Here is a 25,683-nt window from a genome sequence, read left to right on the forward strand (position 1 = left end):
AGTCCTGTTACAGCCATGACTTTTAGGCATATCTTCAAGTTTAAACCCAGTGGGACAAATACTTAGAACATGGAGCTGTTTGTAGAGCCTTCTCAAAATTGGCCCAGGTCAGCAGTGACAGAGTTGTTACCATGGTTGGTCAGTAGCTTATCTAAAAACAGATGCTGGTCTCAGGCCAGTGCCTACAAAGGTGTCCACATTACAAATGGCAAAAAGTGCCAGGCTTGGCAGTGAGGCCAAAGACAGAATTGGCATTGAGCCTAGCTATCATATGACACCTGAAAGTATTTCCACTTGTTGATGTTGAAACAATGGACAAAATATGGATCAGCTGCTGCCTGCTTTGAGGATATCTTCAGTCTGCAAGTCTGCTATGTGTCTAATGTTAAAATAGGAAGCACATACACACTACTAGCTTATTTCTCCCACTGACTTGCAGTGCGTTTGTTGATGACCGCTGTTGAAAACACTGCCAATCAACATGCCCAACTATTTGGCAGCTTAGTGCTATGCACAGGTAGAAAGTAAGATGAGCTAACCAGGTCAGGTCTACTTATGTCCAGAGGTAGAGTATAAACAAGGTAGTATGAGTTATATACCTCGATCCCACTATCTTTGAAATCAATGGGAATATTGTATTAAACTCAATCGAAGTTGGATTGTGGCACATAGAGGGTATATTCTTTTCAGGTGCTAAAGTAAAAGCAAGCAGTGGGGCAGCATATTTGGTCTTTATCTGCTAAGAACAGAGTATGTCTTACTGATGCTCCTTGTCTGATGCTGCTAAAAATACAGAGAGAACTCCCCCAGCTGGTTGCAGAGGGAGAGAAATCCCTCTTCTGTTTTTGATTTAACATTGAATCTGCACAAAATATTCTTTTGCCCACTTGTGTGTGAAGCAAATCAGTGAAGAGAACCTGTCAAATGCAACAGCTTGGCAAGAGGAATTTTAAAATGAAACAGCAATATCAATTTTTAAAGAATGCTTTATTTACTACATCCTAGGAATGTACCGTAAATGGAGCAAGAACTGAATAAACATAGAACCTTTCAACAATATGAGGACAAGAGATATAGTAAAACACCTAAAATACTAGCACGTTTGAAAAATAAGGCACATGATATACACACACACATACAAACACGTATAGATGTGTGTGTGTGTTTGTGTGTGTATATCTTTGTATACTTTGTTCTTAACCTAAAAATGTTCACATTTCAAGTTATAAACTTACCTCAGTAGTGTACATGAAATGGTTTAGAAACAAGTATAAAGAGAGACCATAGATGGGAGCCTCAAAGATATCATTTAACAGGCTGTAAATCCAACACTGACCTAATCCTGCTGATGGAACAGGTAAGCACAGTCCCCTGCACCTATGTGGAGCTCCAAAGATCAGAACCAAAGTTGCTTGGCCTTTGCCATGTTAGGATATCATCTCTATTTTTGTTGCACATAATATACAGACTGATGAAAAATACAGTAAGAACTTTAATTGATATTTGAAGCACTGGGGCCAGACCATAAAAAAGACAAGCTGAGGAGAGATGGATCCAGTGAATATCTCTTGTTGGGCATAGACATAGGGGAGGGCAATGATGACCCCCTAATTCCTCCTTGGCTGGATATCTGCAGCACTGGAGCTTGTCAAGGTTCTAGATAAAGGTACGGGGAGGCAAAAGCAGGGAAGCAACCTGCACTTCACTTTCTGCTGTCCCTAGGAGAACCTATGTAGCAAAGCGATCAACTACTGAAATGGCATTAATTCATGGGTCTTATCCTTGCCTTCTAGTACTCAGCCAATGGTACCACTCAGAAAAACAATCTTGAGTCCTTCAGAAAAACATCTCTGGCCTTCAGTAGGCTGCAGCTATTGTTCCCCATGGAGCTCCCACAGTATCAGGCCTTGAAGGTTGCCCATTTTGTGTACTTTGGCACTTGGATAATATTCAAATAGGGTGGAGTCTTTGAGCTGAGGTCTAGATATATTTTCAGAAACACCAGAATGCGTGATAAAACTGTCATGGGAAGGAGCATTTCGGTCAGAGTCCAATTTAATGGTTAACTTCCTTACAGTGCTTTTGATAAAAGTAAGGTAGGACTGAATATAACAGCGCTCAGCCAAAGAAAAACGACTAAACTAACTGCCAAATTTAAGACAAGAAAATATATAATAAGCCCGCACTTACTTTAGTGAGACATGATCTGAAATTGTTGTCAGTGGGCAAAAACCATGCCTTTTGATGGATCCCCAGCTCGTTCTTATAGGAAAAAAAGCAAACAAAACAAGAAAGCACAATTGTTTACTCGCTATTTGCTGTGCACCTCACTTCACTAGAGTTGTTTTGGCAGAGCTGATGCACTTCATAAAGTGAGTGAGCTCTTCCTTTAACATTTTACTGTATTTTACATTCACTGTGATACTAAATAAAAGCCTTTAAACAGGCCACAAAACACTGCAATAATATATTTACTTCTTAATAAAACAAACTTTTTAATAACGTTGAAATAAAATGTTTTTGTTTTGTAGCAAACCACATACCATGTAAATTTGCAACATAAAATGACTTTAAAAATGTATATTAGAAGATATTTACAAACTCTATTTCTTAAACTTATAGGAGGCTAATCGCTCCCTTCCCCAATGTGCATGCATAACTCCAACTAATGCAAACTGGAATTAGGCGTGGAAGGGAGAAGGGGAGGGAGGCTAGCCCCTTTTTATGAAGTCCAGTATCACTAACACCCCTAGTACCTCAGAAATTTTGCATGAAACATGATGAAACTATACGTAAATAATGCATTACTTCCTGTTGACAAGAGCACATACAGTCCTTGTCTACAATATCATACATTCTCAGTCACTACAACTTACACTTCAAAAGAATAAAATAAAGAGCATTTAAAAAGAGCCTAGGTCTGTATACTGGAAAAAAATCTAAGTCAAGACATGAAATACCAGACACTCAGTTCTGCATGTGCTTTGAGGCTGAATTGGCTAACTTGAATAAATATAAAGCTGGATGTTATGGAAAACTTGACAACCTTTCCTTTAGTTAACATGATTCAGTCAATTCAGCTTTAAAGAGTTTCATTTTATGAGATTTTTTTTTTAACTAGATGTTTGGTGCTTGTGATTCTAAGACACTAACAAACAGATTGTACGAATGTCAGCACATAATGCAGAGGTCTTGCTCATTTTCAAATTGCACTTTCCAGTAAATAACTTTTTAAATAAGATACTTGTTGTTTCTTTTAAAAAAATTCTAAGGTAGGTATTTTTTAAATATTGAATATATTTTTCAAAATATATTGTTTAACTTTCCCTAGCTGCTCAGGTGTGCTTTTTTAATACATAGCTGATATATTATTAAAGGCACTACAAAATAGAAATCTCTGGAGTGCAGAAGTTACTAAAAAATAACCTTCATACCACAAATATATTGAAAATATAACTGCTAAAAAAACAAGACCCTATGCAACCCGACTAATGTGTATAAATTTGTATAGACAATGGGTTCACTGCATGTAGGTCATTTAGAAATGTATGAATGAATACAGGTATGTTAAAACAGCCTAAAAAATTAAGTGAAAACTTCATGCGTATAAAATATTTCAGACATAATATTTGATAACATTCTTCACTTTCAGGTTTTTATATTAGTTACTGAGTCCAAACATATTCTTTTGCAGTAGGTTCTTTCTTCATAAATAGTAAAGTGTTCCTTCAGTGTTTGTTCCCCCCCCCACCCCTCCACTGTGGCTGATAGTCTCAGTATGTCTGGTAGACATCGTGTATTGGAACCTGGATTGTAGCAGCAGGGAATGCCTGAGGTATATAGCCGGCATATCCTCCATAAGCTGCTGCTGCTGCAACTGCTGCATTCTTTTGTAGTGTGGCTATCGTTGCTGTTGCTGTGCCAGGTGCTGCAAATGGAACATAACTTGCACCGTAAATCCCTGCAGCAGGAATTCTCTGAACGTTGTGAGCCATAGTGTACACTGGTGTTAGTGGGCGACCCTGAGAACAGAAAAGTAATGGTAAGTCTGTATGGTTCTAATGCAGAGGTGCTATCCAGCCATGAGCAGTGTAACAGGCAGAGTTTACGTACTTTTCATTTCAAAGGACAAACTTCGATTTCTAAAGTTGAATAGGGATGATATGGTGACAGAACTGGGAGCAAGGAGATGCTGGGTTAGATATGGTGGAACCAGGCTGTGGGCTTGTAAGGGCACAGAATTTAGTAGCTTGTGTGACATCTGCTCTGCCACAGGTCTTCAAGTCAGTAAGTACTGCCCAGAAATTGAGACAGGCCAACTGTGGGAGTGGTGAAATCCCAGCAAAAGGGTGATATCACTTCCCTCATGGAAGACCTCTGTTGGCTCCTTGTCCACTTGTACATTAAGATAGAAATCTCTTATTTCTGCCTTCAAAAAGGCTGCACAGTTCTGCTCCTTCCCATTTATCTTTTCTTGTCAAGTTCTGCGTTGTCTTTTTTGCTCTGACAATGTTCCCAGGCTTATCTGTTTATCATCACTTAATCACTTCTAAATGCTCTGATGTATGGACCCTGACCATGGTTCTACCTCCTTGCCTATATTTACATGCTTCTTAAAGATGCATCTCTCCTTTGGCCTGCAATGGATATGACTCACGTGCACGCAAGACCATTCCTAATTGTTTTAAACACCTGGAAAGTATATAGTACACTCCAGGAGCCACCATAAACATGCATTCATCTCTAAAGTCCCAGCAGGACTTCTGTGAAACTTCAGATGTAAATTAAACCTCTCTTATTTGGTGAAGGCAGCAGTGGTCTCCATGATTGACTTCCCTGAGATGGATTCCTGTAGTCCTAGTGGTACAGGAGGGGCTAGTTATTTTCCTCCTTCCTCCAGCACTCACAGAGGCAAATAAAGTTCCTGGATTCTGTTCTTGGTTGTATCACAGACATATGTAGGACACTGGACATGTCAGCAGGCCTTAATTCTGCAGTGTATGCCCGATAGTACCTTTCCTAACTCATTTCTTGTTGTGGAGCTAAATTCACCTGTTTGTGAAATGGCTGATAGCTTCATAATGGAAGAGGCTATTGGGACACCATGCGTTGTCTTCTCTCTTCTCTTCCTGGAATCTCAACATGCATTTCTACAGAGCTTGCCAAATTAGTGTTATAGCTAAAAGATTACATAGTTTACAAAAGCCCTTTGGGACAAGGACCATCATCTGGTTCTGTCTGCATTGCATGCAATACAAGGGGATTCTGGTCCTGTGCTTGGTCTCCAGGGCACTACCAACAGACGGAGCATTCTAGGTCCTCCTTAGCCTGAGAAGGAGGCTCAAACCTGCAATTTCCATCTCCCAGGAGAGCTCCCTAATCATCAGGCTATAGACTGTCTGGAGTAGGGACACTATCCAGACCTATGGTTGAAACTGTAGCACTTTGTAGAAAGGAATGCTGGGTTCTTGAGGCCAGAGCAAGAGAGTGAATAAGGGGAAACCTGACTCTGTAGCTTAGGCAAGAGGGACCTACCACCCAGGTCTTGTGCTTCTGAGCAAGTGTTCTAACCACTGGACTCACATAAAGGTGAGCAATGTCACCACTTCCCTCTCCCCTGATTGTTCATTAGTAGAAATGAGTGATCCAGTTCCCTATACCAGAAAGCAGTTTCAGGTTGACAACCAGTCTCAGTCTTGCATAACTGCCTAACTGTGACCTACAGGTAGATTCCTAAGTCTGGGGAAGAGGTGCAATTCAAAAGACAACTTCCTTCCTTCAGTGTTTTCTACTGGCTCCCATCCTGCTTAGCTAGCTGGCTTCTGTGAATCCCATTTCTAGTTTTCTGCCTTAAACTGTGGGGGGAATACAGGCACTTTCTAACTCTTGGAGTCAGGTGCTCTAAGGTTAGGGATGGGAACAAGCAGCGTTGTTATGCCCTTTGTGGGTCTGGCCCTGGAAGTGCCTTAACTATATTTTACTCTGTAATCCAATGAGAATTCTGTCAGTCTGTGTCAAGCATAAGAGCTTATTATTTGCAAAGATCTTGTTAACCATGTACCATCAGTGTCTTCCATTAAAGGATCTAGAAGTGCTTTAGAAACATTCATGAAAGTATCCTCCTGGGAGACAGGAAAGGGTATTTACTGATGTTTGACAAGCAGGTAAGCAAAATACAGAGTGACTGAATCATTCATCATCACATAGCAACTCAGCAGTAAAGCTATGTCAAGAGAAACTGGGAACAGAATTCCTTCCCCTGATGTTGATGACTAAATCTTCTCTGCTTTGACAACAATCTTGCCTTGCCATGGCCAATATGCTCCCTTCCTTGGTGATAAATGAGGAGGAGAAAATAAAATGTGGTGGAAAAGGACCTCAAACTGAAGAGGAAGCTAATGCTGTAAGTTTTCCAACTCCTTTCCTGAAGTGCAAAAACACTTCACTATAGTATCTGAACTTGGATTGGTTGCACAGCTTTGGTGGGGAATGTGCTGAGACAGTGGGACAATATTCCAGCTCTATACAGCACGGCCCCTTGCAACTCAACATGTCAATATAATACTTTGTATGTGTCATAGTTTAAATGCTTGAAGCTGATATGCTAAGACAGTGGTTCTCAACCTGTTTAGATTCAAGACACCCCTCATTACACTCGAGGCCCCTCTCAGAAAATGCTGGCTCTTAGTTTTTACTCATTTTTTTACTACAACAAAAATAACAGAACAATTCTTCTGTTGTGGAGATCTCAAAAAGCCCACAACAGGTTATAATGTTTTTAACACTATGGATTCCTATTTGACATTTCTAGGTTTACTTTGTGAATCATGTTTGTATACCTAATGGTGCTAATATCATGTGGTACCATTAAAAGGATCTCAAGGCATTCCAGGGTGCCCCAGAATCACTGGGATAAAGAATGTAATGCAGTGTGAAAAAAACATCAAGTTAGTGTATGGGGTTTTTTTAGCCTAATAAACTAAGTAGTGTCCCTTGCAACTGCAGTAGAGCAAGAGGCCAGGGAATCAATGTGCCAGGACAAGCAAAGCTGAAGCCACACGAAGCATTTACCTGAAAAGGAGGAGGGGTTGAAACTGCAGGTATGACAGCTGCGGCTGCTGCCGCCGCCGCTGCTGCTGCTGCACTGGCTGGATCCTGCTGGACGGCAATAGGATTGATGATATGTTCTACTGCATGAATTTTTCCATCTTCCATCACCTTGGCTGCTGGGGCAGCCTGAAACATGGAGTACTGGGCACCAATAGCAGGGATGGCCACTAGAATAGATCACATATTGGAGGCTAAATCTACAATGCTTTCTCTCAAAGATATGATAAACCTCTCTTTCTTTCTCAGTAAATCATAATGTGCTCACCCCTGTCAACATGTACTATGAGGTCTTTGAGGTGCTGCTCACTGTTAAATTGCTAGACATACTTCAAGAAGCATTCTTTGACTCAGTAGTCTGGCATGGTATGTCCTGCATGCTTTTCACATGTTATCTCACTAGGCTTCTGGAGTGTGGGGGGAAAGGGGGTAGTGAAGGGGGTTATGGAAACTTACACTGGAAAGTTCCTAGGAGACAGGAAATCTGCACCAAATTGACATACACATATTTAGACTGCAGTTGTCCTCAGCTGAAGAAGAGGTATGAAGAGATGACCGGTTGGAGCATGGATTGCTCCACCATGACCTAGCAACAGCCTCTGGGATCAAGATGGGAGTACTGCATGCTGGAACCTGTCTTTTTCCATGGGCAGAATTACTAAATGAAAGGTGAGTTTTATTTACATTTTCTAAGGCTGTGGGCAGCAGCTGGCCATAGGCCAACCCTCCCCTAAATTTTTATATTGCAGTATATTTTCCTGGTCTACATAGTTAAATATATTTCACCATAGCACTCCTTCTAGGTCTGCCTCAATCTGTTTGCAGTGAAAACAATTGCTGAAGACTCTTCTCTCATGCCAAAGGGCAGGTAACTTGTAACAGAACAGTCCCTCAAACAAATCCCTGAACATAAAGGGCTGTATCTGCAGTCTGTGTCTATACACATGTCTGAGTGGAGTTTAATTCTGTTGCTTGGAAAACAAATTTGTTCTGTTGAAAATTTGTGGTAATCACATTTGCAAATCCATGTTTTCCTCAAAACATAGCTTTTGATTCAATTCAATTCAGCTTTTGATTAATGAGTCTTTCAGCACTAAGCTTATTTGAAATGAAAGCCGAGTGATTAAATATAATTAGAGATGATACTGCCTTGAGCAGGAGGTTGGACTAGATGACCTGCTGAGGTCTCTTTCAGCCTTAGTTTTCTATGATTCTATGGCCTGAGAAGCAATGCTTGGATTGGAATCGGACTTTACAACAGTTTTAGTTGATAAAACAGGTTTGAAGTCAAAGGAGGACATAGTTTGATTTCCCTGTAAGACAGAAGTTGGCAATGTTTTCCAGCACAGGGGCCAGAATGACCCAGCTTGGGTCAGAGGCATGAAGACATTAGGATCTGGCCACTGCTGACTATTCACCTGCTGCTCATCTGTGACATGGTACAGTAAAAGCTATACTCCACTGGAGCCAGTGGCACCTGACTGTGGTGTAGCACAGGCAGAGCTCCCCCTCCACCAGATCCCCAGTTGGCCAACTGCAACACGGTGTAGGGAAAGCCCCCCACTGCTGAATATCACTGAAGGCATGACTCTATGGATCAAATCCAAAGACTCTGCAGGCTGGATCCAGCCCACTTGCCATAGATTACTGATCCCTGTTGTAAAATGTTTCCTATAGAACCATGCAGTTCTGTCTATGGAAATGACAAGATCCAGCAAAAAAATTCCTGCTGCAACTAATATTATTCCAAACTGGCAGAAATTATGTGAGGTCAGCAGTTGTCATTTCTCACCTCTTTTTTTTAAAATAAGCTTTGGGCTGCACGTGTAGTAGAACCAGAAATCGACTTTTTCCAGTTCAAAGCTGGAGATGGAACGAATGGGTTGGGATCCTCGTCTTGAAATGTGAAGATCTTGGATTCAAGATTCTGATTTTGGCCTGACTTTGGAGTTCTAATAAGCTAGATATGTACTGTGCATAAATAATTACTAGACAATGACAAAGAGAACAGTCTTCAATCATCTTATTTATACCTGAAACTCTTGGGTATCTTTTTAGCTGTGATTAGTGGTTACAGTCACCCATTAAGAACTGACTTTTCCCAGGAAGGCTTAGGTTATAAATTAAATTATCTCAAATTGCTCTTGAAAACAGACCTCATTTTATACCATCTTTAAAACTCATCTACAGCTGTCATACTTCTCATGCACATGTCTCTCTTCTCAAACTACACCAAATTCTCACGAAGGAAACTTCCTTTATGAGTGTTCATCATTTTTATTGTATTTAAGTTAGATATCTAGCTTAAACACAATTTCCACTTATTTGGAATTGGATATAGTTGTAATAATATGAAATGTATTCTATGAAATGTATTCTGCTGCAAATTTATCAGTTGAGTCTGCCTGTCACTTACAATTACATTTTAGAGAAAGGACAAGGTTACTTTTAATGGTGGCTTGCTGTGGTTACTTCTTTCCAACACTTATTTCAAATAGAAATGTATCAAGACCAGGTCCTAAGGAACTCCACAGATTAATTCTGGCCACTGCTATGTCTCTCTAAAAATACCTGAGACAGGATAATTTGCTACCCCAACTTCTGAAGGTGTCTTGGGTCAGTTCTGCACTTGTCCTGGCATAATTTAGAACAGTTCAGAACAGTGGTGCCTAAAATTTTCACCCTGTGAGCCAGATGGGCCAGATCCAGCCAGTGGGCTCAGTCCGGCTGGCACACGGGGCTGGCAGAGGACCCCATCCTGGGGATCCCTGCAGGCCAGATGTCATAGCTCTATGGGTTGAGCACCCTGGTCAGTCTAGACCATCTCTGGTGTCATTCCAGTAATAGCAAAAGAGCTAAACAGATGGGAGTATAACCTCCACTCTTTATTCTCTACCAGCAAGAGAAGTAGCATTTGAAACCAGCAATTGTGTTTCTGTGGGTAGACCCACAGGTGACATTCAAGTTTGGGATTAGCCTCATTGATCTTGTTCTGTTGGCCCATGGAGCCTACACAAATTATCATAAACAGTAATTGTTGGTGTGTGAAGCCTCAGAATGCAACATGTGCTCCTTGTTTGCAGAGACCCTGTGAGTGCCAGCCTTGAACAGAACAGCTCGCCTGACTTGGCAGGAAGAATGCAAACTTTCTGGTCTCAGCAATAGGAATGTCTGAAGTATCCTGGCAACTGCCTGGGTGTGATGTTAACCTACCCAAGCCAATCTCCACCCTAAAAGGTTCAAAGTATTTAGCCAATCAATGAAAGGACAGAATTTTAAACCTCTGAATTCCTCCCCTCCCAATGGGTTTGATCAGCCGAGTCATTGTACTGACCTGTACCAGGTTTAATGGCAACTGGATTGACAGCAGACAATTCCAAATTGGGTACAAGCTCATATCCTTTCTCTTGCTGCTTTCCTTTCCCTTCATGGTATCTGCTATATATGCCACGGCCTGCGGAGTATCCCCCCAGGTAAGAGCCCCTGGGGCCAGGGGCTCTGTTGCCAGCTGCACCTCGCCCTCTGCCTCGTATGCTGCCTGCTTATAGTAACAATATAAAAAGATGACAATCAATAACATAAAATGATAGCAATGGGGACAGTGCATACTCAAATCCAGGCTTAAATAATACAGGAATTGACATAGAAACAAAGTTAGATTTTAATGACTTTTCTTGAAAACAAAGGGAACTTTGCCTGACTTAGGTGTGCCCAGCTCTACAATGCTTGTTCTGTTCTTGACACTTCTGTTACACGAATGATAAGTAATAACAGGTGACTAGATTTTACTGTTATAATTCAGCCTTTGAATGTATTTTCATTAGCGACCTTAGTGTTCGCTGTTATTTATTAATAAGGTTAACATACCAAATTTCCAGAAGCCTTGCCTACATTTATATCAGAAATGTTGCACATGTTGTGCTCTTATTGTACCTTGATGACAGCTTGCCAGGGTACTTCTACATCCAGCTAAGTAATTCTTTGTGTACAGAAAGTTGTAAGAACAAGTCTAAAGACTGAACTGAGGCTGAAACATTGACCTGTTAAGAGTTTTAAAATATTTCTGTATTGATATTTAAAATATTTCTATTTTGATTAGGGGTGAACTGATCTATTGGTTGGCTATTAGATTGGCACTGATAAAAAGAGAAAAAACGTTATTAGCTATTGGCTTTTTTTGGTCTTTGGAGCTGATAATCACGGCTGTATGCCCACAGCACCTTGGTGAGCATAGTCTAGTCCCCGTGCCTTGCTACCAGCCCAAGCCTGTGGCACACTACAAGTCCTGGCAAGTAGCTGGGAGGGGGCACTAGGGAGAGGGCACCGAGCGCGGTGCTCAGCAACAAAGGGACCGTTACCAGCTCCTGCTGCTGCTGCCAGTGCCATGGCAATGCTGCATGCACAGCAGGGGCCTGAGCACTGGGGCTGTTGCAGAGATGTTGGGCTGCACATGGGTATGGTAAGGTCCTGTGCGAAGGACATTCTGCTCCACCACCAAAAGCAGCTTTTCCCTGGTGGCTGCGGGAGCGCGGCTGTGCATGGGCCCACCGGTGTTGAAGCAACAGCGTGCTCTGGGGCTCCAAACATGCCCAGCACCACTGTCCGCACAAGGGTTCACCCGCCTGCCTGGGGTGGCACCATAGGCTGCACAGGAAGTAGGGCTGCAGCTAGGAGCCATGGGCAAGGGGGCGATGTGCATGGGAATAAGGTGGTCACCACTGTCCTCATCGAGCACTGAAGCAGTCAGCAGGCGCGGACGTGTGTGTGCGCATGTATGTGGTATAAATGAAAAATAAACCAAAAATGGTTTATTTATGTCAGTATTTTAAAATACCTTGCACTAATATTATCAGATTGGGCATTGGCCAATTTGGTTGGTTAATCATTGGCTATCAGTATCGGCCTGGAAAACCTTTATCACTGCACCCCTAATATTGATATTGGTAATAAAAGAATAACTTCATGATGGTTTTAAAACTGGCCATAGTAGGGAATGCCAGTTGAAAGCGTTTTTTTAAGTCTGACCTAGTGAATTGTTTTCCATTAATTTTTAATAGAGGAAGCTCAATAACAATAGTGTATCCTACACAATGAAATATATGTTTTGCACTTTTATAACCCGTTTTATTCATAGGTCCTTCTTTTAAAATTAGGTCCTTCTTTTTATCAGTTGTTTACAGATGTGTTCATTGAAATATAGACAACTTATACCTAATTTATCTAAAATCTGAGTTTCAGAAGACACACAACTGTCATGGAGTTAATAGGAGTGGCAGTTGTTCAGCACCTCTGGTAGTTAGACCTTTCATGTCTGAGTTTAGTAATAAAAAGTTGAGGTACCCAAACAGTAAATTTGGGCCTTTAGTGACTTTCTTAAGGTCACATTAAAGCATTAAAAGCCAGATTCCCCTAACTCCAGTCCTCTGTTCATGCCATTAACCCATAGTTCCACCTATATCAGCACACCTACACACTCAGTATATTAGCATTAATAAAGTAAAATAAGACAATAAACTTGGGATGAATTGTACTGTAAAAGGTAAGGTAAGAAAAATGTAAAATATTGTAGGTTAGCTGCTAACTACTTCAGACAGACACTAGGCACCTAACTTTAAATCAAAGAGGGCCAAAATCCCCCCCTTGCTGCTTACTAACCTTTCACAAAATAATCACGGTTGGGACCGATCAGAGCATTGTATGGATATCCATAATATGCTAGTGTGTATGGGTCACAAGAGTAAACATAATTAGGTTGCTGCGTGACTTCTGTTGTTGTTGCTCCTCCTCCTTTCGCTGCTTTCTGATAACGAGTGTACTGCTCTTTATCTACTGGCTTGGCCAAGGTAACTTCCAGGCAGGAGCCTTCAACTTCAGTGCCATTGAGGTTGTTCATGGCATGAATAGCATCTTCCCTGGTTGTAAAGTGCACAAAGGCATAATCACGTATTTTTTTAACCCGTTCAACACAGCCAGGGTTAAACTGACCAAAGATTTTCTTAATTGTATCCTCTGTGGTTTCAATCATTAAATTCCTCACATACAGGATTTTAACAGTCTCCATTACATCTTCATCAACATCTATCTCTGGTTCTGCCCAGTCGACAGCAATTTGGTGTCCCCACAGCTGGATTCTCCCAGGCATTAGCTTTCTCCTAGCCATGGCAGCTGCTCGATGGCTTTCATACTCCACAAAGGCAAAGCCTCTGTTTTTCATTTTGTCTGCTGCACTTGCATACACGATAACATCAAGTACTCCCTCTGTCACCTTAGAGATCTCTTCTAATATTTCTTCTCTCTTCTTCATTTTAGGGATGCCTCCAATGAACAGCCTGCAGTTATCTACACTGCAGCAAACGCCTAGAAGTCTGCCAGGCCGTATTTCATAGTTGTTCAGTTCTCTGACAGCCCGCTTGGCTTCATGCTTTTGTGTGTACATCACAAAAGCATAGCCACGGTTTTTTCCATCAAAGTCCATCATCAGGCGCATTTCATAGATTCGCCCTACAGACTCAAACACAGGAACTAGCTCATCCTCATACACATCCCGGGGAATTTTACCAACAAAAACCTCACAGCCACGAGGAGGGTGTAAGCCTTCCCAGCTGGGTGGAGGCCCACCATACTTGCGCTGCCCATTTTCTTGAATCATGCTGTATCCAGTACGCTCCATGAGTGCCAACAGGGCAGCTTCATTAGTTGCACCAGCTACACCTTCAGGAACTTTAGTGGCAGACACGTTGGAGGAATTGTTACTCATCCTTGCTGTGGAATCCTCAGCAGTCATGATGTCAAAATCATTCAAAGCCTGTTAAACCTAAACAAACAAAAAAAAAGGTGTGGGGGACGACCGTCATTAAATGTTAACATCCCAGAAATCTGACTTTCATTTTTTGCTGCAGTTGGCCTTTAAGTGCATTTTTCAAGATGGGAGTAAGATTGTTGAATACAAAATATGAAAGGTAAAGTAGAAACTATGCCCTGCTGCAGAAAAACCTGGCTGGAGGGCCTGGGTCAGGAAACTCCATGTTTCTCCAAATTTTCCCCTTACATGAGAGGCACGTAAAGTGGAAGAGGGAGACAGTGCAGCTTTCCATTCGTTATGCTGATACCAGGTGATGCCCCCTGTGCACTGGGAGCAACGTGTGTACAATAAGAATTGTTGAGTTCTTTATAGACTTGCAGAATAAAATATGAACAAGAAATAAGAAAAACAATTTCTACCTGGCTTATGTAAAGGGAATCATTTTTGCTCCCTTTGCAGTAAAGGGTACTCTTGTAAGTTTAGATGAGCTCCCACATTATCAGTTGTTTCTATTATGATGTCTAACTTGCCTCTCTTAATAAGATAATTAGACAACAAAAGATTTAAAAAAAAAAGAGTCATTCTATCTTATAGATAACATTTCCAGTTACAAACATGCACTGAAGGGATCAACCAGCATAGTAATGCAACCAAGAAGGAAAAGTAGATATGTGATATTGTGTTTGGCATACAAGTAGGATGTACTGTCTACTTCTTGTGATTGCCACATGTCAGGAAAAAAGGGATATATGCTAATTGCTACTACAGCTGTGAGTGAATCGTGGTCTCCTTCAGTTCAATGAAAAGAACTGATGCTTTTAGATTCTGAGAGTCATTAATTAATTCATAGATTTTTAAAGCTAGAAGGGACAAGTAGATCATCTAATGTGACCCCCTGTATATAACAGACCATTACATTTTATTGTTATTACTCTGCTGAGCTTGGTAACGTGTGTTTGACTAAACCATATCTCCCAGAAAGGCCCCTAGTCTTGATTTAAATACATCAAGAGCTGCAGAATCTACCATTTCCCTTGGTAATTTGCTTGTTAATCACGCTCACTGTTAAACATTTGTGCGTTATTTCTAATTTGAATTTCTCAAGCTTCAGTTTACAGCCACCAGTTCTTATAATGTCTTCTCTGCTGAAGTAGAGAGACTTTCAGTACCTGGCCTTTGTGAGAGTGGGTATATACTGGAAGCAAGCCATCTCTCTCTCTCTCTCTCTCTCTCTCTCTCTCTCTCTTTTTTAACAAACCAAACAGATTGATGTCTTGCAGTCTCTCATTGTAAGGCATTTTCTTGGGCCCTAAAATGATATAAGTGGCTCTTCTCTGCACCATCCCCAGCTTTTCAACATTTCTCACCAGACAGGTAATCAGTGGAGTTGACAACCTTGCCAGGGGGTAGCAGGAGAAAAGGGGAGGGGGGGAGGAAGGTGGGAACAGAGGGGAAACACTGGAGGGAGCACCAGAGGGACAGGGGCTCTGAGGGCGGGGGCAGGAGGCTGGGAACTCAAAAACAGTCTCTGGCTGCAGCCACAGAATGATCCATCCACCCTGGCTGTTGCTACAAGAGTGTCTGTGCACCTGGCTGCTGCTGCAAGTGCAACACCACTGGACAGCTTCTGCTGCCAGGGTGCAGACTCCCTGAGGGTTGGGGGGCGATTCTGGCCCATGCCCTACATTGGTGCCTGGGGCTAGTGTTTCACTCACCTACCCCAAGTTACACTACTGTTTCTCACCAATGCTGGGGGAGGGGCAGTAAAAGGCAGGGTAGATTTGCACTTCATAGACTAACCAAATCAGAGAAGTATAGCGTAAGTGTTCAGAAGTAGTGGGCTTACTTCATCAGATGCTGTCCCTTCACACCAGCATTTATTGTCATCTATCAATCTTATTAGCAGTGATTCTATATTTACTATCAGATTATTGACAAAATGCCAAATACATTGGACTTAATACAGAACCCTGCAAAACCACATTATGGAAACAGCCCCAGTACCATGATCATTGTTTGACGAGATATATTTTTCTGTATATTGCTTGAAGTTATGGCATGACAAAACCTGTTTTTTGGTCCTGTATAGTAGTTTATTCAATATAAGGTCATCCTGCTGCAACAGTATAGATGACAGGTATGTGCTGCACTGGAACAACTCTTTATTTCTGTGTATTGAAAGCTGAGTGAGTGCTTCAGTAAAATGGAGGAAGCATGTAAAGGTCTCATTCTATAACACCAGCATTCTGGAATGAAGGTATATGTTACTATCATTGAAAGCTAGTAGAAATTCTCTCTCATCTAGGGAAGGGCTGTCCAACTGGTGGCCTGCAGACTGCATACAGGCCCCCTGGGATTAACCTGTAGCCTTAGGCTCCCAGTCTGGACCCACCCAGCTGTTGCCATTGTCTCTGGACTCCTGCTCCCTCCTTCTGCTTTCACTGCCTGTCCCTGTCCCCAGGGGTGGGGAGGTATAGCCCATGGTGCCCAGGGAGTCTGTGGCCCAGGCAGCAGGGGGGATCCGGGAACCCCACATGTTGCACCAGCACAGAAGAGCAGAAAGGGAGCCTGCTGCACAGTGTGGCAAGGGGGGGTGGGGGTGGCACACAGGGGCACATGGTATGGCATGGTATGGCATAGCGCAGGGGCAACTGATTTAGGGCAATTGTTGTATTCCACAGAGGCAGTAAAAGTAGCAAGTTTCTGATATACATGGGGAGCATGTGGGGAAGCTGTCCATACAAGAGCTGCAGGAACAGAGTATTGCTGATAGATGTATAAGTGGAACCTGAGCCATAAATGCCATGCACCAACTTACTGGTTCTCTGTGTCTTGTGCAAACACTATGAAAAGTATGCACATGCTCAATTATTCTTACATACATAAGCATGTTTCTACAATGACCGTCACTAGAGCCTGCATCTAGTACATGCTCCTTACCTAATGTATCACTTTGGAAAATAAAAGTTTTTAAATCAGCATTTGTGACCTTGTGTATGTCTTCTGTTCCTTCTTGCCTCAGAAATATTCCCTAAATAATTGTCAACAGTCTCTGCTGCCGGTATTTACACATAAGAAAAAAAAAAAGGAAATAGAGGTGTGCATTTATAAGTGTTGGAGAGTGAAAATATGAAGATATTTTATCCTCCTCCTTTCTCTGATTAGGGTGCTCAGTCCACACCTAATATGCATGCTGACAGCACTGAGTTTAGCATAAAACATGGTAACTATGGTCACTATAACAGCTAAAGCAAAGGTTGTGTTGACAATGGTGGTGCTATCCACACAGGTTTTTTCTGTTGAAAAATATCATTTGACTCAACTAAAAGACTGTTGGTTTTGTTTTAAAAAATCATTTTCTATTTTTTAAATTTAAGAAGTTTTTCAAAAGGGCTGTGATGAGGTTGAAATGTCTCACTTTTGAACTTACCAGTATCATATTCTTTCATTTTTTGTTTAAAAAAAGGAAGACTTTGCTTTGAATTTGATTTTACATTGTACAATACTCAATTATATCAAAATAGAATGTTTCCATTGACAAGTTTCTAAAAATCTAATTTTGTTTGTATAAAACTAGTTTGCCGAAACAACATCCTAACCTTTGCATAAACCACCCATTGCCAAGTAAGAGCTTTACCATCCCAGTTTCAGAAAACTTAGGAACCCAAATACAAGTTGCTGGTGTCATATAATTGGGTTAAATTGTAAGATAAAAATAATTTTGTTATATATCTGCATGGCTCAGTGATGCTACCTGTTGGGAAGAAAGTTGTAGGTACCATTAAACTATGTGATTCCTCTCGTGCTGGTATGGGAACAAAGAGAATCTGCCACAGAGTTCTTATGTGGTTTACTTGCAAATGTTCATACTGTTATGTCCCTCAGTCCCAGGTGATGATGAGTGAGGTGTGTGTTCTGCACTGTTATTACATTGTGCAGCTAAAACAGTAAGCAGGGGTTTCATACTGAAAGTAAATGTCTCATGGCACTTCTGAAAACAAATTTCCTCAGTGTCTCAGTCAGTATTCCTGGGTAATAATATGGATTAATGACCAATATTTACTAGCATAACTACTATATGCAGATTACTATAGTAAATTATTAAAAGCCTTATGTAAACACAAATTTTAATTAATCTGAGTTACTCAGATATTTAGGGCCAAATTCTGCTCAGTTATATCTGTGAAATTTCTTTAACTTAAAAAAAAAAGGGTTTCATGGGTGTACAGTAACTAAGACCAAAATCTGACCTGTATAATTATATTTTGCTTGGTTAAATGCATATTTGATGCTTGCCAGTCACCTGACATAATGGAAATCCTTGCAAACTTTGGGTATCATCTATCTACACCAGAAAAAAAAACACATAATGCACCTTTTTGCATTGTTATGAACTCGTTGTTATTGCTCTATTGTGCAAAAAACACTGCTCAAATCTTTATCCCTTCACCTTTGGGTTAACAAAAAAAATCTCATGCAGAATATTAATTTCAAAAGTTTCATCTTTCTGAAATATACAGCTCAAGGTATGCATTTTGTGAAAACCTATTAAATTATTGATTACCATTGTAACTATGTATACTGTATATATACAGAGTGAGATTCAGTAGGTTGGAATGAGTCGAGGATGGTCTCTATTTCTGTAAAGAATGATTAATATGGCTTTCCATATAAAGAGGCAAATGTAATTTACACCTTGAAATAGTCTTTGATATAGAAAACCTCCATTTCTCATCTCTAGAGGAGGATGTATCAGCTTCCAAATGACCAAGGTTCATTCAGAAAATAACTTTTTAACTCATAGCATTGTTAACTGGAGTCTGTATAAGTTAATTCATTTTTTGGGACTAATTATGTGGGTATTATTAAAATCACACTTGCTACAGAACTGTCCTATAACACAAAAATACCAAATACTTAACACCTTTAAAAACAATAAAACAAGCTCCTATATTTTAAGTGGACTGGTATATATTTGAGGAATAATTTTACCTGCCTACCTACCTGTGTACCCACATGGTGTTCATCTCCATAGTGCCCCATACTAACAGTTATGAAACTGGGCCTGTGCCCCATTCCAATAGTTAAAAAAAACTTAATATAATATTTCTATCAAGTAAGGAAGTAACATTTACTCAAATACAAGATGTTGTAAACATACAACAAGGATAGGTTATATAGCCCATCTGAATCAGACATATAGAAGTGGCCATTGTGTTCAGCCACCCTCAGTGCCAAATCTTTTTCAAGTCACGGTGAGCCACTAATTGAATACACTTTACTTCCTCTTCACACCCACAACTGAGCTGCACCTTTTTTCCCCATTTCCAATGATTCCTGTTTCTTCACCAGCCTTAAATATCTGGCAAATATCTTGAAACAGGGCCCCAAACAATTCACCCAGACTCCCTCTGTCACACTTTCTCTCAGCCTGGCACATATGATTAGTGTGACCCCACCCTCCATGAGGTGAAGCCAGACCCGGTGCCCTGTGCCTAATCTGTGTGTAAATTTTTGGTGGATCCCAGGACTCAAGGCAAGCACACCCAGTTGCAGTCACGAGTGGGTGGTTAATAAGCATATGGATCCTTTGTGGCACGGTATCTGGAGTACAAACACTTACTGAGCAGTGCTGAGCTGTGGGGTCATTGTAGCTTGAAATACTGTTGACTCTGGTGGGCCCCAGCTCAATGAACTATTTGTAAGTCACAAGCCTTTGGCTTTGGAATAATACAAGGGTAGGCAACTCTCAGCATGGCATGAGAAGGCATTTTGCTTAGCACATGCACCTTGAAGAAAGGGTCACAGTGGCACTGCCACAACAAGGATTGGGCTCCTTCGCTGTCCACCCCAGCACACCAACATTGTACAAGTTGAAGTTGTGCGTGTTTTTGGCACTCTGCCCAAAAATGTTGCCAACCACTGGACTAATATCATGCATAGTTTGTACTACATATAAGCAGATGTTAAAACTATTAACATAGGTACTCCATAAATGCACTTTTGAAAACTTGCAGCAGTTTCAAAGAAAAGGTAACATGCATCAATTCTGAATGAACTAAGTGCCTGGGTAATATATGCAAAATACTACTGCTCTGTTTAATTTCAAGGTTACTGTTTTCAAATTTACTCCTCACTTCTATTTGTTCAGGGAGAGCAGAGTCAAACAGTAAGGAGAAGGGGAGGGGGCTGCCAGGGGAAAAAATTGGAGGGAAGCAGAGAGCAAAGGGGCTACCTAACATGTCAGATGTAGTTTTCCTGCAGTAGCAGCTGGCAAGGGACAAATTCAAGCAAACATCCAATAATTAGATTCCATACCCAGAAAAGTATAACAAATTTATAATTTTCCATATATAGAATCTAATGGGGGGGGGGGGAATCTTATAATCACGGTGATCGTCTATTCAAGTAAATAAGTATTTATCCCATTCTTGAGCCAAAACGTTGAGCAATACCAATGAGCATTGAGCATTCCCACCAATTCTGACCCTAGCATCTATGAATCTATGAATAACGTCACTTGGCTGAGGCCACATAAGAACTCTGTGCAGAGCGAGAAGCCAAAGCCAGACTTCAAGGGTGCCTTGACCTTAAGGCAATCATCTAATAGCATGTTTAAACTCTGCTCATATATAGCATTTATAGTCTCTGTTTCCATTTTTATGCATAAATGGTGGGGGGAAAGTATATTTGGGTCTGAGCCCCACTCCTCCCTCCCGCAGGGCCATTGTGGGGCTGGTGCGCACTAGTGCTATGCCAAGCAGCACCGGGTATTGCGGGATGGCAGCGCCATGGTGCTGCTGCTGCCATCGGCCACCATGAAAAGTTGGGGGGGGAGGAGGGACGCTAAGCTCTGTTAGTCCTGGCCTTCCGCTGATAATGTTTTTATGCTCTCTTCCCCTATTCTAATCTTTTCTATTTAAAATTTAAAAAATGTTTAAAAACAAAACAAACCTTGTTTGGCCTGGATCTAAGGCCCACTTGATGATCTCTATGCTGGAAACTTAGGTTGTACTCCTCCTGCACTGTCACTGCCCAGGTAATCAGAAGCCAGGGGTTCTGCAGAGACTATACACAGTCAGCCTTGGAAAGTCTCTGGGGGACTGCTTTGCTCATCATCAACCATTCTGGTTGAATAGCTGTCTCATCTATATAAGTGACTGCAACTCAGTTATTGGTATGCTGTCTGTATGGCTAAAGATTAAGGTACGTTGATGTGGGACTCTGAAAGGATTCTCATGCAAAACTGTGCATAAAATGATGTTGGCTGTGATATGGCAACTAGAGGAAATAGGAGGGACATAAATATCAAATAAAAAGAGCTATCAGTTTTCAGGGAGAGGTGCATCCTGAAAAAAGGGCTGCAAGGGAACAAAGGTGAGACATGATGCAGTATAGGTGTAAGTGAATGAATGCGAGACACATGGTGCTTTCCTGTTACCATTCTGCTGCTTAAGACCTCTCTTCCTTTTTCTTCTGAACCTCTTTTCCCACCACTGTCAAGTCACTGGTATGTACATAGCTTTTACACTCATAACTAGGTGACTTAATTTGCCCAGTTCTTTAAGTTATGTCACAATTTACCACTACTACATAGACAAACCAATGTCACAAATACTGATTTATTTTGTCCATGATTGATTTTGTAGCATTGTGTAAGGTGGCTGATTACCCAAGGCAACTCCTACATATAAACATAATTATCCCTGTCCTAATTAAGAGAAAGAAATTCAGAATCAAACCCTACTGCCAATTGTGCCAGAGTCATGCTGCTGATCTTAGTGATTTTGCTCTGAGTCACCATCAACATACAGGCTGGGGACAGACATTCAAAAAGCCTGAGCCTGAAATGCAGGCACATGCCTGCAGTGGCTCAGGATAGAAGTCGAAGGGCACTACAGCAGCCCTCCCTACACTTCCACAGTGCTGAGCTGAGGGGGAGAGTTGCCAGACCCTGGCAAGATGCTCCTGTTATTCCCCCCCATCTCCTAAGCAGCCCAGAAGGGAATGTATATCACTCCTATCTCAGTGTTTATCCATTAAGAAAACAAAGCCTTCTTAAACAGCTTTCCAAGGAAGAACATTAAGCTACCCACTGAAGAGCTCTAAAAAGCCTGTCTGCCGTTGTCATCTCCCACAGCACAGACTGTAGCCAGCATGTGGTCTGCCAGCTAATGCTGAGGTGTCTGCATAAGGCAGAGGGCCTGGGGAGGGAGGAGGGAAATAATCCCTGCTTAGCTGGGAGAAGCCAGGCAGACACTCTATGCCTGCAGTCCCTGCCAGAGCTCTGGCCAGGGAGCAGAGGGGAGGGGCCAGCCCTGCTGCAGAGCAGAGAGCCCCACCCAGCCCAGAGAGCATGCTGGGATGCTGGAAGAGTCTGGTTTATCTTAAAGCAGCAAGGGGTCTGGGACAGACATTGCATAAACAGGTTTGACCCAAATCAGTTACATCTGATACTACATTCAACCAGGTTTATCTCAAATTGGTCTTAGCCATTTTCAAACTGGTTTATGTGCACTGAACATCTCTTCAGGGTTAAACCAGTTTCTGATCACTTAAACTGGTTTATGTGCAATGTCTGTCTCTAGCCACAAGAAACCAGGACAGAATTTGGCCATGCTTGCTGTATGTGAACCCATCATGGAAAGCCAATATTAATCAACATTTTAAGGGCCAAGACCAATCCTATTAGTTTTGCAAAGGTCATTTTGATCACTGAGTGACTTTTACCTTAAACTCTAAAATTCATTTCTTATGATGGAGCGCATAAAATGCATAAGAAGATTATGCCGTCAACATAACTGAAAACATGTCCTCCCTGTTTGCTGTAAGAAAACTCCACACTTTTGCATCAGACTGCAAATCTTGTAGATATAAATGGAGACTCAAACGGACTTTTTACAAAGGGTCTTCTATCATGACAGCATGTTAAAATATTAGCTACAGTGCTAGACTTAGCCTCATTTTATTTATTTAAAATTATTTTTACACAGTAGTCCAGCTATTGAAATTTAATTGCAGCCATGAAAGCACCATTGCGATTGAAGAGGAAGTCAAAACGGTTTTTAAAATACCTCTCCTACTGGATTCTCAAAAAAAGCTAAATTACTTTTTCCCCTCAACATGTGAATAAAATATTGCATTATACGTAATAATCAGTGTAACAAGTAACACAAATTAAATCAGAATCTATTTGGAGAATCCCCAGCATCTGCCAGTAGGATATTTACAATTCAGTGACAGTGCTGTTATTGATAATAGTGTACTTGTCTGAAGATTTCTGATAAGAAAATAACTATGAAGTTAAACCTTTAATAGGAAATAGTGTAATGGACACAGAACTGTTTCATTTAAAGAGCTTAAAATTACACCTTATTTGCACATATGCAGTTAGTTTAGCATCTTTTCATTTCTTATCAAAATTATTTGTCATGCAATGACAAAACCAGAGACTGAATATGAGCATTCATTTTGGGTTTGATTTAATAAATAAGCACTTGTGGTCAACTACGTCTGTGGAAGAGTGAGACTTCTGGCTCCAGGAGGGACCTACCTGTACTACAGATACAGAGATATAAGAGAAACTGCTTGCAAGCTGTTCGCTCTCAAAACTAGCTATGACATTTTTAAGCACAGTTAAAGTTCAGCCTACTTATATTTGAACAATACTGCAGCCCAGTCTTCTGAACACTTGCTATATATACCATTGTGCTCTGTGTTTGTAAGCAGATAAGGGAGTAAGTATCTTGTTGCAACTGAGTTCCTTAACTTATATCTGTAGTGTAGACAGAGCCTATTCCTTAAACATGTGGGTCAGCTGAGAGTTGGGAATTCCATGCAGATATCATAATAATGTGATTTGCTAGAAGGCGATGGGAACAGGAAATACTTTTTGCCTTGAACAGATAATTGCTACAGAAGTTGCAGACACAATACCTACAGCAATGTAACTTATACTTGTGTATAAACTCCTCCCGCCACCCCTGGCAAGGTAAATGCACACTGGATTCAAGTATGTTATACTTGTATATGGTTGTATTTTATGTCTGCTTTTCTCCCCCCACTCCCCCCCATGGTGGTGTAAAAGCTGATTACCAGGCCCTGTGAGTCTCTTTGGCTAATCAGTCCAAAAAGAAACTCATAAAATGAAATCCAAGGGCAAGTGATTTTTAAGAGGCTCCTTCCTCCCCCCCCTCCCCGGGCCGCCCCCCTCCCACCCCCAGCTCCCAGGGAAGGATTGATAACCTTACTGTATTAGGGGCATAGGGCTCTATTCAACCCCTTTCCAAGCTCAATGGGGAGAATCACACTGACTTCAACGGGTGTTAAAGTTGGCTGATGAAAAAGGAAGTGTCTATATAGCACCTCTTATTTTGTTATATAGAATGGCATAGGTACACATACACAAACTTGTAAAATGATAGCTCTCTGCTCTTGAGAAGGAGAGGGCATAATTTAGAAATATACAGTGCAAATTGTTAAGAAGCAGTGTAAGTAGGTGAGCAGACTGTAGGAGAGAAGGTCAGGCTTGGGAGGTTAGCAAAGGGAATTCACTGTAAGCAGGATTTGAATGAGTGGGAGAGCAGTTGGTACATGGGAATGAGGAGGCTGGTCTAAATATGACAAAGGTTTGTAAAAGTCACATAGTTGAGAGAGGAGGAGGAGGAAACGAATGGAGAGAGGATTGGACAGAACAAGATGCGAGAGGTAGGTGGTAGTAAAGCTGCAGAGCCTTGAATTTTATGAAGATTTCCACTGCTGTGGAGAAAAAGAGGAAGTCAGTGAAGGCATATGAGCAGTCTTAATCATGTAAGATGATAATGATTTCTGTTACCTCTTTTGACATAGAGGGGAGAGGGGAGACATGAGAAGGCCAGATGGGATGAGGTTACAGAAGCAAAGGCCAACAGGAATCAAAAGAAAAGGAAGAATTAAGGTCTAGTATGTACCAACCATCATGGTCAACAGCAGGAATGATTGTTTTCACAATCAAGAGCCTACATTTTATGCTGCAAGGACACCACGACGATACTAGGATATATTAAAAACTGAAACATGGACATATATATTTTAAGTACCTGCTTTATAGGTTGAAACTTTGTCCTGTGAAAGGGAAAAGCACATAAACCTACAAAAATATATTCTTTTCTCAGGTTTGAAAGGGGACGTGTCAGAAAATTCATGTACTGTGATTTCTGCACTAGTGGAATTCATTTAAATGACATCTTGTTATATATGATAACCTGTATAACCCCACTGCAACACACTCCCATAATACAGTTTAATACATAAACAGGTGTTACTACTGAAGCTAAGAGAGAAACTGTATTACTCTCTCTTGTTTCTGGAATTTTCTTATTTTCCTTCAGTCACAAAAGATTTTACAGGGCTGGAGGATTCTCTAAACTTTTAACTTTCACAGGTTGGGGTCTGGAATTCTCACCTCTACTAACTACACGTCTGTAACCATTGGTACATTGGTCAAGGTCCCAACAATAGGAATTCTGCAACTGATTTCAGGGAAAGTGGTATCAGATCTTATGCTCTAAATTTAAGTCGTTAACTTATACAGGTACGTTAGTAAAGCTAGCATTGCAGAGGGAAGGCTAATGGTTTGTGCTAATATATTTGTAAAGAAACGAAGTGTAAAGAGAAGCTGGGCACCTAGACTTCTGCACTGACTAAGTATCACAACATTCTCACTTCGATTATATAAATGTTGTATTTCACTCTTTTTTACACACCGCTGTTTGCTATCTATGGATTGGGGCCAG

The 25,683-nt window shown here is 41.2% G+C and overlaps 1 protein-coding gene across 8 annotated transcripts in view; it reads right to left on the reverse strand.

Moving 5' to 3' along the window:
• Positions 1-968: 968 nt before the first annotated feature.
• RBM47 (RNA binding motif protein 47) overlaps positions 969-25,683 on the reverse strand; it is a 142,533-nt gene continuing 117,818 nt past the window's right edge. For 7 of the 8 annotated variants that reach the window (XM_059721646.1, XM_019480778.2, XM_019480789.2 and 4 more), the window contains 4 exons: positions 12,763-13,921; positions 10,442-10,648; positions 7,072-7,277; positions 969-4,022 (listed from right to left, as the gene is read on the reverse strand). In XM_059721646.1, coding sequence (XP_059577629.1) covers positions 3,774-4,022; positions 7,072-7,277; positions 10,442-10,648; positions 12,763-13,891 — 1,791 coding nt within the window. In that variant the 5' untranslated portion in view covers positions 13,892-13,921 and the 3' untranslated portion in view covers positions 969-3,773. The remainder of the gene's footprint in view (positions 4,023-7,071; positions 7,278-10,441; positions 10,649-12,762; positions 13,922-25,683) is intronic. The other variant, XM_019480799.2, reaches the window with a different exon arrangement.

Source organism: Alligator mississippiensis, chromosome 2, assembly GCF_030867095.1.
Source record: "Alligator mississippiensis isolate rAllMis1 chromosome 2, rAllMis1, whole genome shotgun sequence".
In the NCBI taxonomy this organism is placed as follows: Eukaryota; Metazoa; Chordata; order Crocodylia; family Alligatoridae; genus Alligator; species Alligator mississippiensis.